A 10502-nucleotide genomic window follows, 5' to 3' on the forward strand; every position below is an offset into this window, starting at 1 on the left:
ACAAAGTTTCAATCTACTGATGTATAGGAATATAGTATAAATTAACATATTACAACCAAAACAACGGGAATTGGGTACCTGTAATGCACCATTTAACATCCATAGATACTTAACCTATAAAAAACATCCATACATAGTTCAACCCACGCCATGCTTTTTGGTACAGCATTCACACTACCGTACTTTTTACCAATGTGTAGACCATATTGCCCTTATCACCATGCATGATGGGCGCCGAACCTATAGCCTAGACGTGGCCGTGGGGAGCACAAGACTCCGGACTGCATCCCGAAGCTTCACCTTGTCAACCTTTCCCAGTGCGTTCCTCGGGAGGGCGTCGACGACCACCACCTTCCTGGGTGCCATGAAGCGCGCCATGTGCTCGCGGCAGAAGGCGATCACTTCATCCTCGCAGACCTCGGCAGCCTTTTTGCTGGCCACGAGAAACGCGCACGGTGTCTCGCCCCAGTGCGGGTGAGGCATGGCAACCACCGCCGCGTCCGCCACAGCCTGGTGCTGGAGCAGCACCTCCTCCACCTCCTTGCTGCAAATGTTCTCGCCTCCGCTGATGATCACGTCCTTTGACCTGTCCTTTACCTCGATGTACCCGTCCGGGTGCACGACGCCGACGTCGCCCGTCATGAACCACCCGCCCTTGAAGGCCTTGTCGTTCGCCTCCGGGTTGTCGAGGTACCCCTTCATGATGCTGCTGCCGCGGAGCGCGATCTCACCCACGGATTTGCCGTCACGCGGCACACTAGCCATGGTGTTGTCGTCGACGACGTTGGCGTCGGCGAGAGACAGGACACTGACCCCCTGCCTGGCCTTGAGGCGTGAGCGCTCCAGGAGCGGCAGGAGGTCCCACTCGTGGCGCCACTCGCAGGCCAGAGCGGGGCCGGTGGCCTCAGTGAGTCCGTACGAGTGCGTCACCTTGAAACCGACCCGCTCGACGCGGTCCAGCAGGGTGGCCGTCGGCGGGGCCCCGCCAGTGAGGACGTGGACGGGAGCCGCCAGCCGACGAGCCTCGCCGATGCCGTCTAGGAGAATGTTGAGCACCACCGGCGCGCAACACATGTGGGTGACGCCGTGGTCGGAGATGGCACGGTAGACGTCGGCGGCGCGGTTCTCGCGGATGCAGACGTTGACGCCGCCGCGCGCTGCCATTCCCCAGATGAGCGTCCACCCGTTGCAGTGGAACATGGGGAGCGTCCAGAGGTACACCGGCTCGGTGCCCACCCCCCACGACAGCAGCTGGCTCGTGGTGTTGAGGTACGCACCACGGTGGCTGTACACCACGCCCTTAGGCGCCGACGTGGTGCCGGAGGTGTAGTTGAGCGTGACCGCGTCCCACTCGTCCGCGAGCGAGGGCAGCTCCGAGGCCGGGTCGCCGCCGCTGACCAGCGCCTCATACTCGAGCTCACCGACGCCGAGCCGGACGCCAGTGGGCCTGTCAATATCGACGATGACGGCGACCAACGGGACGCGGGCGCCGGCATCGGCGACGACCTGTAGCGCGTCGTTGGCGAGGCTCACGTAGTCATTGTCGACGAACAAGACCTTGGCCTGGGAGTGCCTCAGGATGGCCGCCACCGCCTTGGCGTCCAGGCGCGTGTTGACGGTGTTGAGCACGGCAGCAGCCATGGGCACGGCGAAGTGCATCTCATACATCGCCGGCACGTTGGGGGCGAGGACGGAGACGACGTCGTTCTTGCGGACGCCGAGGGAGAGGAGGGCGGCGGCAAGGCGGCGGCAGCGCTCGTACGTATGGCTCCACGTGAAGCGGAGACGCCCGTAGACGACGGACGTGCGGTCACCGTATACGGCAGCGGCACGCGGCAGGAACCCAACCGGGCTAAGCGGCACGTAGTTAGCCGGACGCTTGGGAAGCTTCTCCATTACCTCCAGCGACAAAACCGTACTGTGTATACCTTCAGCTCAATATCAGTTGTTTTTCGTCCTCAGTTAAGTAGGACTACTATAGTTGAGAGGCTCCAAGGCTAGCAGGCGTACGTATTTATGGGCCCGATCGAGTAGGGACTAGTCGCCTGGACCAGTTCATTTCTCACAGCCACTCAAAACATATCATTTTTGTAAAATAGGGAGTGCATAGAACTAGAGCAACTAATTGAGGGTACCCCTTGCGGAAGCCCCTCAAAGTTCACTTTTGATGGGCTAAGAGCGCGCTACGCGCTCTGAGCTGTTGCCATGTGTCGCATGCTGGACGCTACCTCGTGATTTTTTTTTTACGTGTTTTTGGGTTATAGATCGATTTTTTTGTTTTTCGTTTTTTGTTTTTTGCCAGATTATCCCTAAGTTTTGAAAAATATTTCTTTTTCTTTTGTGAGATGCACAATGCTTCTTGTGGGGGGACAAATTTGCTTCCATGAGAGGCACATGAAATGAAAAAAAAAATATGTTTTTTCCTTCTACGAAAGGCACATATTCGCTTCTCCTAAAGGCATGGATTTACTTCTTATGGAAGCACAGTTTTGCTTCCGCGAGAGGCACAGGTCGAAAATGGAAAAAATATGGGGACAAAAATTCGGTTTTTCCAGAGTTTAAAAACAATGTTCGTTGAAACCTAATAACATGGAATTTAGTTTTTGAGATCTCGACGCGAGAAATCCAACGGTGAAAACGGTTCACGATTTGGACGCATGGTTTAAGATGTAAAACATTTCGAATAGACGAAAATATGGAGAAAAACTCCCAGATTTCAAGGGGTACCCATTAGTGATTTCGGCATAGAACTCGTCTCAATTCAATTTCGTTGCAGGCCACACCAAGACTTGTTTCCTGTTCCTCATGGCCAAGGCGATGTTTGTCTGTTGTATTTTTTTGGTTTGCCTATTGGCTGGGAACAATGGAGTTTTTATGGGCTCGTTGTGTTTTTCAGTTCTTATCGTCAATTTTTTGGCCAGAGATTCCTAAATGGCACTCGTGGCACCCGTTCCTTCGTTAATTTCCTAACAGCGCATACCCCCTCGTCACGTTGAGCCAGCCCATTTCACTTTTTTCTACTTTCTAAACTGCAAAAAATGCGCACAAGATAGGATTCGACGATAACCACCCGAACACCTCACACAGGTGTGATTACATACATGTTTTCCATCACTTCTCCTTTCTTAAATATATTTTTTATTTTATTTTCTCTTTACTTTTATTTTCTTTTCCTTTTTTCTCCATGATTGGTTTATTTCTTTTTTTAAATTCGCAAACTTTTTCTTCAAATAAAGGAAATTTTTACCTAATTCATGAAAAAAATTCAATCTCGTGAATGTTTTTTTCTAATTGATGAACTTCTTTCAAATTCATGTACTTTAAAAAAATGATCAACGTTTTCCAAATTACGTGAACTTCTTTTCAAATTTGATGAACCTTTTCAAATTAGTGATTTTTTTCAAAACAATTGAACTTTGTTTTCAGAATTGATGAATTTGTTTTCAAAACCGATGAACAATTTTCAAATTTGTGAAAAGAATCAATATCGAATTTCTTCTAAATCAATGAACTTTTTTAATTAGTGAAATAAAATATGACAAAATGATGAAAAACCGAAAAGAATATAACAAAAAAAAACGAGTAGATATGAAAACTTGCAAGAAATTGGAAAGGAATCAAAAAATAATTTTAGTGAAAGCAGAAAAATAATTTGACTGGAATAACGACTTTGAATACAAATAGCTGAAAAGTGAAAAAAAAAACATTGGATGTTACTAGTCAATCGAATTGATATGCTCACAACAGCAAAAAAAGAATTGATATGCTCAAAAAAGCCTACGCTTCCAGTACTTTTTTTCTCGTCCAAATCAGAAGAAAAAACTGTAGAAAACAAAGCACGTACTTTTACTCGCGGTTCTCCCTGTGAGACAAATAAAAAAGCTCAGCAATGTGGATAGTGTTAGAGATACAACGGGCAAAACAACAAGACAAAGAACAAAAGCAAGCTGAAGACATGAGATTTAACGTGAAAAACCCCTCCACACGAAGGGGAAAAACTACGCGCACCAGCCAGCAAATCTTCACTATATCGGAGAAGGCCACAAACGTCTCGGTACTATATCCTACATAGGGAATTGTGCTATGAGCTGTGGGCTCCGAAGCATATCCATACTATTATATAATGTATCAGTTATAATATTTGAATCGTCTACAGTACCAGTGTGTCGTCCCAGAAATTTCTAGGCCCTCTCCCAGGCGTCCACTGTAGGTCATGTGGACGGGAGTACTTGCAATGACTCCCGCGGGCAGAATGATGTTGTCTGCCCTGCGACGTAGCAGTTGGCCCGCCTTGCCATACATCTGTCGTTCTTAGTACTCTCTTCGTTTTTATTTATTTCACATATTATCTTTCTTTCAAGTCAAATTTAGTAAACTTTAATTAAGTTTATATACAAAATTATTAACATCCACAATACCAAATTAACACCATTAGAATCATCATTCAATATATTTTCATACCATATATATTTGTTATTGTGAAAGTTTAGATTGTTTTTGATAAACTTGGTCAAACTTTATAAAGTTTGACTTAGGTCAAAGGTAATATGCAAAGTAAATAAAAACGAAGAGAGTAGTCGATGGACAGGCATAGGGAGAGATCACGAGTTGGCAGCACACATTAGTCAAGCCGTCTTGTGATTTACTGTAACATTAACTTCAAATGTATTTTTTGGTTTGTATGTTTCCCCTAAAGTAGTAATATAATTTTCGGTGGGTCATAATTATGCCAAGACCGGGGCCAACCGTTTGTCTAAAAAATATATATAAATGCTTTTCTAGGAACAAAGGTAACTACGATTGTTTTATTCATTTCTAAACAAAGCGCATCGGAACACATTGAACTAGTGGCCAGCCGGGCGAGCCGGGAATTCATCATCCCTGCTGCCAGTCAGGGTACAGGGTTGCCATGCTACTATGCATAAGCATGCAGCCACAGCGAGCTCTGCCGGTGTGCGTACAATTCCGCGCCTAGATTCGGTTGCATGTGGACATGTGGTGGCACCTCGGCCTGTCCGTGATGGGAAGTATGATAACATGATATAGTAGTATTATGCATACGATAGTGTATGATACTACTTCTATAATTCATAATATTGTACTCCCTCCGTAAAGAAATATAAGAACATATAGAACATTATTTTAGTAACCTAAACGCTCTTATATTTGTTTATAGAGGGAGTAAGTTATTATTTTTATTGCATTATAAATTGTAATGCACGATACAAAGTAGTGTAACATTTAATATGATACAGTATCATGATATGATACCACGTCTTTTCTTTTTTTACTTAATTGTGTGTCATTAACAGCTAATATATACTCTCATTACGGCACACAAAAATCAAATACGCTGCCAAATACACTGACCACGCGGATCCCAAATTCCCAATGGTGGTGACACGGCCTCAATTCCGGCCTGCCTGATGCTTGGCCTCTACTGGCATTTTTCCTATTACGGTGTCCCTATTGTGAAAATTGCCAATGGAGACCGAGCACTTAAAGGCCTCTTATATATGCAGGGTAGACCAGGAAAGACCGAGAGAGCCTGCAGATGGCGAAGCTCGAAGGCGGCAGCAAGGATGTTTACGAAGCCATGCAGAGGTGGCACAACCGTTCCTTGGGCCACCGGCTGTACGACGCCTTCACCGTAGCTGGCCTCCGCGTCGAGGCCATCGAACCCGGCCGCCTTCTCTGCTCCTTCATGGTCCCTCCTCGCCTCACGTCGGTACGTAGTCCTAGCCACGGCCGTGCTCACGGGAGTACTGTATGCAGGAGCGTTGAACTGAAAATCGTCTATACCTGTGTGTGCTTGTACGTCCGACGCAATCGAAGAGCGCCAGCAACCGTATGCATGGAGGCGCGGTGGCGTCGCTGGTGGACCTGGTGGGCTCTGCGGTAATCTTCACGGGCGGCTCGCCGGTGACAGGCGTCTCGCTGGATATCACCGTCTCCTACCTGGGCGCCGCCCATGCAAACGTACGATACGAGTATATGTCTTCCAGCGTTTCATGTATATACTCCCTCCGTAAATTAATATAAGAGCGTTTAGATCACTGTTACAGTGGAAGTACTATATAATCTTCCTTGTGAGTTGGGACTTGGGACTAACAAACGGAGGCATGCTGCACCGATATCCATGTAGGAGGAGATCGAGGTGGAGGCCCGGGTCCTCGGCATCGGCGACAAGACGGGGTGCGTAACCGTGGAGGTGAGGAGGAAGGACACCGGCCAGGTGCTCGCGCACGGCCGCCACACCAAGTATCTCGCCAACGTCTCCAGTAAACTGTGAGGGTCCTTCCCATCCTGGAAGAGCTGCAGTGTATAGAACGGTTGTCTTTGCTGGCCACCGATCTTGATATTCTACCGAGCACGGAATATTCCATGCATCGATCCATCATTCATGTTTGCTTTGAGATTCGTGTTGCTTTTCTTGTTATCAAAATTTATCTCATTTCAAAATGTTTTGTTTGCTTTTTCTTGTTTCAACGTGTATCATCATGTTTCATTGTGTGTCAATAAAAATGAATGCACTTATCAGCTTTGCTGATACACGATGACACACAATAAAATATTAAGATTCATTTTGGAACGAGGTAAATCAGCCACGGACGATTAATCCATGCTCGGGATACCCCCATGCGCGGTACAATAATAAAAGTCATTCTAGCTACCGTGTGTATGGATCCACCATATGTGATTACTTTGACGGTAGAATTTCTCATATGTTGATGCAATGTACTCTCTCCGTTTCTAAATATAAGTTTTTTTAAAGATTTCAATATAGACTACATACGGATGTATATAAATATATTTTAGAATGTACATTCACTCATTTTGCTCCGTATGTAGTCCATATTGAAATATCTAAAAAAACTTATATTTAGGAACAAAAGGAGTACAACAAAGTAAGTATGTGAGTATAAGTATGTATGTATGTGTGTGTGCGCGCGGGGGCACACACTAATAAATAAAGGACATGACACTAATAAATAAAGGACATGACTCGACCGCGAACGACTAATGTATAATGTGTCGCAGTGATCCACCCCAGCATGGAGTCTGATCAGACAGTGAGCAGCGCGTCGCGCGGCAAACTGCTTTGCCGTTATATGCGCTACAATTTTGGTGAATAAAAGAGTGTGGTGTAAAAAGAGGACTATATGGCATGGAGAGCAACTCATCTACATTTTTTTCCTACCGGGCAAACACCCCTTTCCATTAATCACATCAACGGAAATATTCGAGTACATGACAGTTCAGACTAAGCAAGGAACTGAACTAGGGATAAGGGGAAAAAAAATAAAAAATTTATACTTGATAATAGTCTTACTCCTGTCTATTAAGAATAGTTACACGTAGACAAGAAAATGTCCTCCTCTCGCGTCGCCCCCGCGGGCGACCGAGAGCACAAACCCTAGCCACGGGCTAATCCTACCCCTCCTCCCGTCTGCCTCCCCTGCCACCGCGGCACGCGCCCCCGGGCGAAGCCCTGGTTGCGTCGGCGGCGGCGGGCACCTCCTCCCCTTCGTTCGTAGTGGAAGCTGGCGTGGGACAGCTTGGTTGCACATAGGCGTCGTGTTTGAGTGGGGCCGGCGGCGCGGCGGTAGGCACGGATGGTGGCGGCGTTCGCTAGGGCGCGAGCCGTTGTGACATGGGTGTGGCTTGCTGTGCGGTGGCTGCGTGCAGGATTGTTCTGGTGGAGGGGTGTTGCGTCAGGCGCTTCCGGATCTAGGGACTTGGTCTTGGCGGGCGGCGCGGGGGGCTTGTGCCGACCAGGCGTCGTTGTTGTTGCTGCATAGGTCGTGGAAGGGACGGGAGCCCTCCCGCTGGATCTGATGCGGATCCGGGTGGTGGCTCCTTCCTGGCGGGGTGGCGCTGCTCAGGGCTCCCTGCGCGGCATTGGGGTGGCACTGTTGTTATTATTGGGCAGCAGTGAGGTCCGTGGCGCGTTCTGGTGTGGGTCCGAGTTGGGCTTGATGTCACTGCCATGCCGTTGGTGGATCAGCGCCAATGGCCATGGGTATGGCGGCATTCAAGCTAGCCTAGGTCTAGGCTAGAGGGCTTGGGCCGGGGCTTTGCTTAGCGGTAGCCGTCGGTAGCCATTGGGTTGTGGCCCCCCAGTCCACCGGAACTGTTTGGGGACATAGGTGTGGGCGCTCCTACGGTGGAGTCGTCGAGCTAGATCCGATGGCTGATGCCAGACTAGGGATGGAAGGAGTGCCTTTCACTCCTACTACCATGGCTAGCGCATTGTGATGTCGATAGTTGGTGCTGGCTCAAGCCATGGATGCCGGGGAGGCGACCCCGGATGGCGGTCCGCATGGGTGGCTCTTCGGCAGGCACCATGGCGGCGGTGGTAACTATCCCTCTTGGTCGTTTGGGCGTTGAGGGGGTAGTAGCGGGTGGCCTAGGCTCGCTTTCTGTCGGTGACAGTGGCGGCGCCCAGATCCAGAGCTGGAGGTTTGTGCTCATCACGATTGTTTTGGATAGCTCATGGTGGCACGGCTGAGCTACCGAGCGAAAGCTCCACGCTTTGGCGACGATGGCGATGACACCCGTGGGTGCCGCTATCTTCTTGAGGACATCGTCGTGGTTTCTTCTCTTCGTTCCAGGGTTCCGGATGAAAACCCTTGTCCGTCTCGGACTCGGCAGCGGCGTGGCTTCACTCCGTGTACACTTATGAGGGCGTTGTCATGGAACTTAGGTGATTTAGGGTGTGTTGTGGCTTGGTGTTCAGGCCTATCTATGTTAGCTTCCGGCAACGTAGTCGTGTAGGAAGGACTACAGCCGACCGCGCCGCCGCGTCCGTGATGACGCACAAGTATATGGGATCAATTGTAGTACTTCTGATAAGTAAGAGTGTCCAACCCAACGAGGAGCCACTACTAGGGAAAAGCTTATACATGAAACTTATCAGTAGCGCGTGTTAGAACGAGGCACTACTGCTGTTGGAAATATGCCCTAGAGGCAATAATAAATGGTTATTATTATATTTCTTTGTTCATGATAATTGTCTATTATTCATGCTATAATTGTATTGTCCGGAAATGGTAATACATGTGTGAATACATAGACCACAACGTGTCCCTAGTAAGCCTCTAGTTGACTAGCTCGTTGATCAACAGATAGTCATGGTTTCCTGACTATGGACATTGGATGTCATTGATAACGGGATCACATCATGGAGAATGATGTGATGGACAAGACCCAATCCTAAGCATAGCATAAAAGATCGTGTAGTTTCGTTTGCTAGAGCTTTTCCAATGTCAAGTATCTTTTCCTTAGACCATGAGATCGTGCAACTCCCGGATACCGTAGGAGTGCTTTGGGTGTGCCAAACGTCACAACGTAACTGGGTGACTATAAAGGTGCACTACGGGTATCTCCGAAAGTGTCTGTTGGGTTGGCACGGATCGAGACTGGGATTTGTCACTCCGTGTGACGGAGAGGTATCTCTGGGCCCACTCGGTAATGCATCATCATAATGAGCTCAATGTGACTAAGGCGTTAGTCACGGGATCATGCATTGCGGTACGAGTAAAGAGACTTGCCGGTAACGAGATTGAACAAGGTATTGGGATACCGACGATCGAATCTCGGGCAAGTAACATACCGATTGACAAAGGGAATTGCATACGGATTGATTGAATCCTCGACACCGTGGTTCATCCGATGAGATCATCGTGGAACATGTGGGAGCCAACATGGGTATCCAGATCCCGCTGTTGGTTATTGACCGGAGAGGCGTCTCGGTCATGTCTGCATGTCTCCCGAACCCGTAGGGTCTACACACTTAAGGTCCGGTGACGCTAGGGTTGTAGAGATATATGTATGCGGAAACCCGAAGGTTGTTCGGAGTCCCGGATGAGATCCCGGACGTCACGAGAGGTTCCGGAATGGTCCGGTGGTGAAGAATTATATATAGGAAGTCCAGTTTCGGCCACCGGGAAAGTTTCGGGGGTTACCGGTATTGTACCGGGACCACCGGAAGGGTCCCGGGGGTCCACCGGGTGGGGCCACCTATCCCGGAGGGCCCCGTGGGCTGAAAGTGGAAGGGAACCAGCCCTTAGTGGGCTGGGGCGCCCCCTTGGGCCTCCCCCCATGCGCCTAGGGTTGGGAACCCTAGGGGGGGGGGGAGTTCCCCCCTTGCCTTGGGGGGCAAGGCAACCCCTTCCCCCCTTGTGGCCGCCGCCCCCCCTTGAGATCCCATCTCTTGGGTCCGGCGCCCCCCAGGGGGCCTATATAAAGGGGGGGGGAGGGAGGGCAGCAACCTACAGCCTTGGGCGCCTCCCTCCTCCCCTGCAACACCTCTCTCTCTCTCTCGCAGAAGCTCGGCGAAGCCCTGCAGGAGACCCGCTACATCAACCACCATGCCGTCGTGCTGCTGGATCTCCATCAACCTCTCCTTCCCCCTTGCTGGATCAAGAAGGAGGAGACGTCGCTGCACCGTACGTGTGTTGAACGCGGAGGTGCCGTCCGTTCGGCACTCGGTCATCGGT

The 10502-nt window shown here is 49.4% G+C and overlaps 2 protein-coding genes across 2 annotated transcripts; one reads left to right on the forward strand and one right to left on the reverse strand.

Moving 5' to 3' along the window:
* Positions 1 to 2077, reverse strand: LOC109761099 (benzoate--CoA ligase, peroxisomal). Its single transcript, XM_020319890.4, has one exon. The coding sequence runs from the start codon at positions 1894 to 1896 to the stop codon at positions 241 to 243; it is 1656 nt and encodes a 551-aa protein (XP_020175479.1). The 5' UTR covers positions 1897 to 2077; the 3' UTR covers positions 1 to 240.
* A 3311-nt stretch (positions 2078 to 5388) lies between these two features.
* LOC109761095 (uncharacterized) lies at positions 5389 to 6552 on the forward strand. The gene is made up of 3 exons (XM_020319886.4): positions 5389 to 5728; positions 5836 to 5979; positions 6146 to 6552. Exons 1-3 carry the CDS (start codon positions 5555 to 5557, stop codon positions 6290 to 6292), a joined length of 465 nt encoding a protein of 154 aa, XP_020175475.1. The 5' UTR covers positions 5389 to 5554; the 3' UTR covers positions 6293 to 6552.
* The last annotated feature ends 3950 nt before the right edge of the window (positions 6553 to 10502 follow it).

The sequence above is a fragment of the Aegilops tauschii genome, chromosome 5 (assembly GCF_002575655.3).
Source record: "Aegilops tauschii subsp. strangulata cultivar AL8/78 chromosome 5, Aet v6.0, whole genome shotgun sequence".
Taxonomy (NCBI): domain Eukaryota; kingdom Viridiplantae; phylum Streptophyta; class Magnoliopsida; order Poales; family Poaceae; genus Aegilops; species Aegilops tauschii.

Excerpts from the sequence above, each read along its gene's own strand:
- LOC109761095 (XM_020319886.4), top strand. The coding sequence starts at position 5,555 with ATGGCGAAGCTCGAAGGCGGCAGCAAGGATGTTTACGAAGCCATGCAG. Across the intron at positions 5,729-5,835 it reads TCCCTCCTCGCCTCACGTCG|AGCGCCAGCAACCGTATGCA; the intron begins GTACGTAGTCCT and ends ACGCAATCGAAG. Across the intron at positions 5,980-6,145 it reads TGGGCGCCGCCCATGCAAAC|GAGGAGATCGAGGTGGAGGC; the intron begins GTACGATACGAG and ends ATATCCATGTAG.
- LOC109761099 (XM_020319890.4), bottom strand. The coding sequence starts at position 1,896 with ATGGAGAAGCTTCCCAAGCGTCCGGCTAACTACGTGCCGCTTAGCCCG.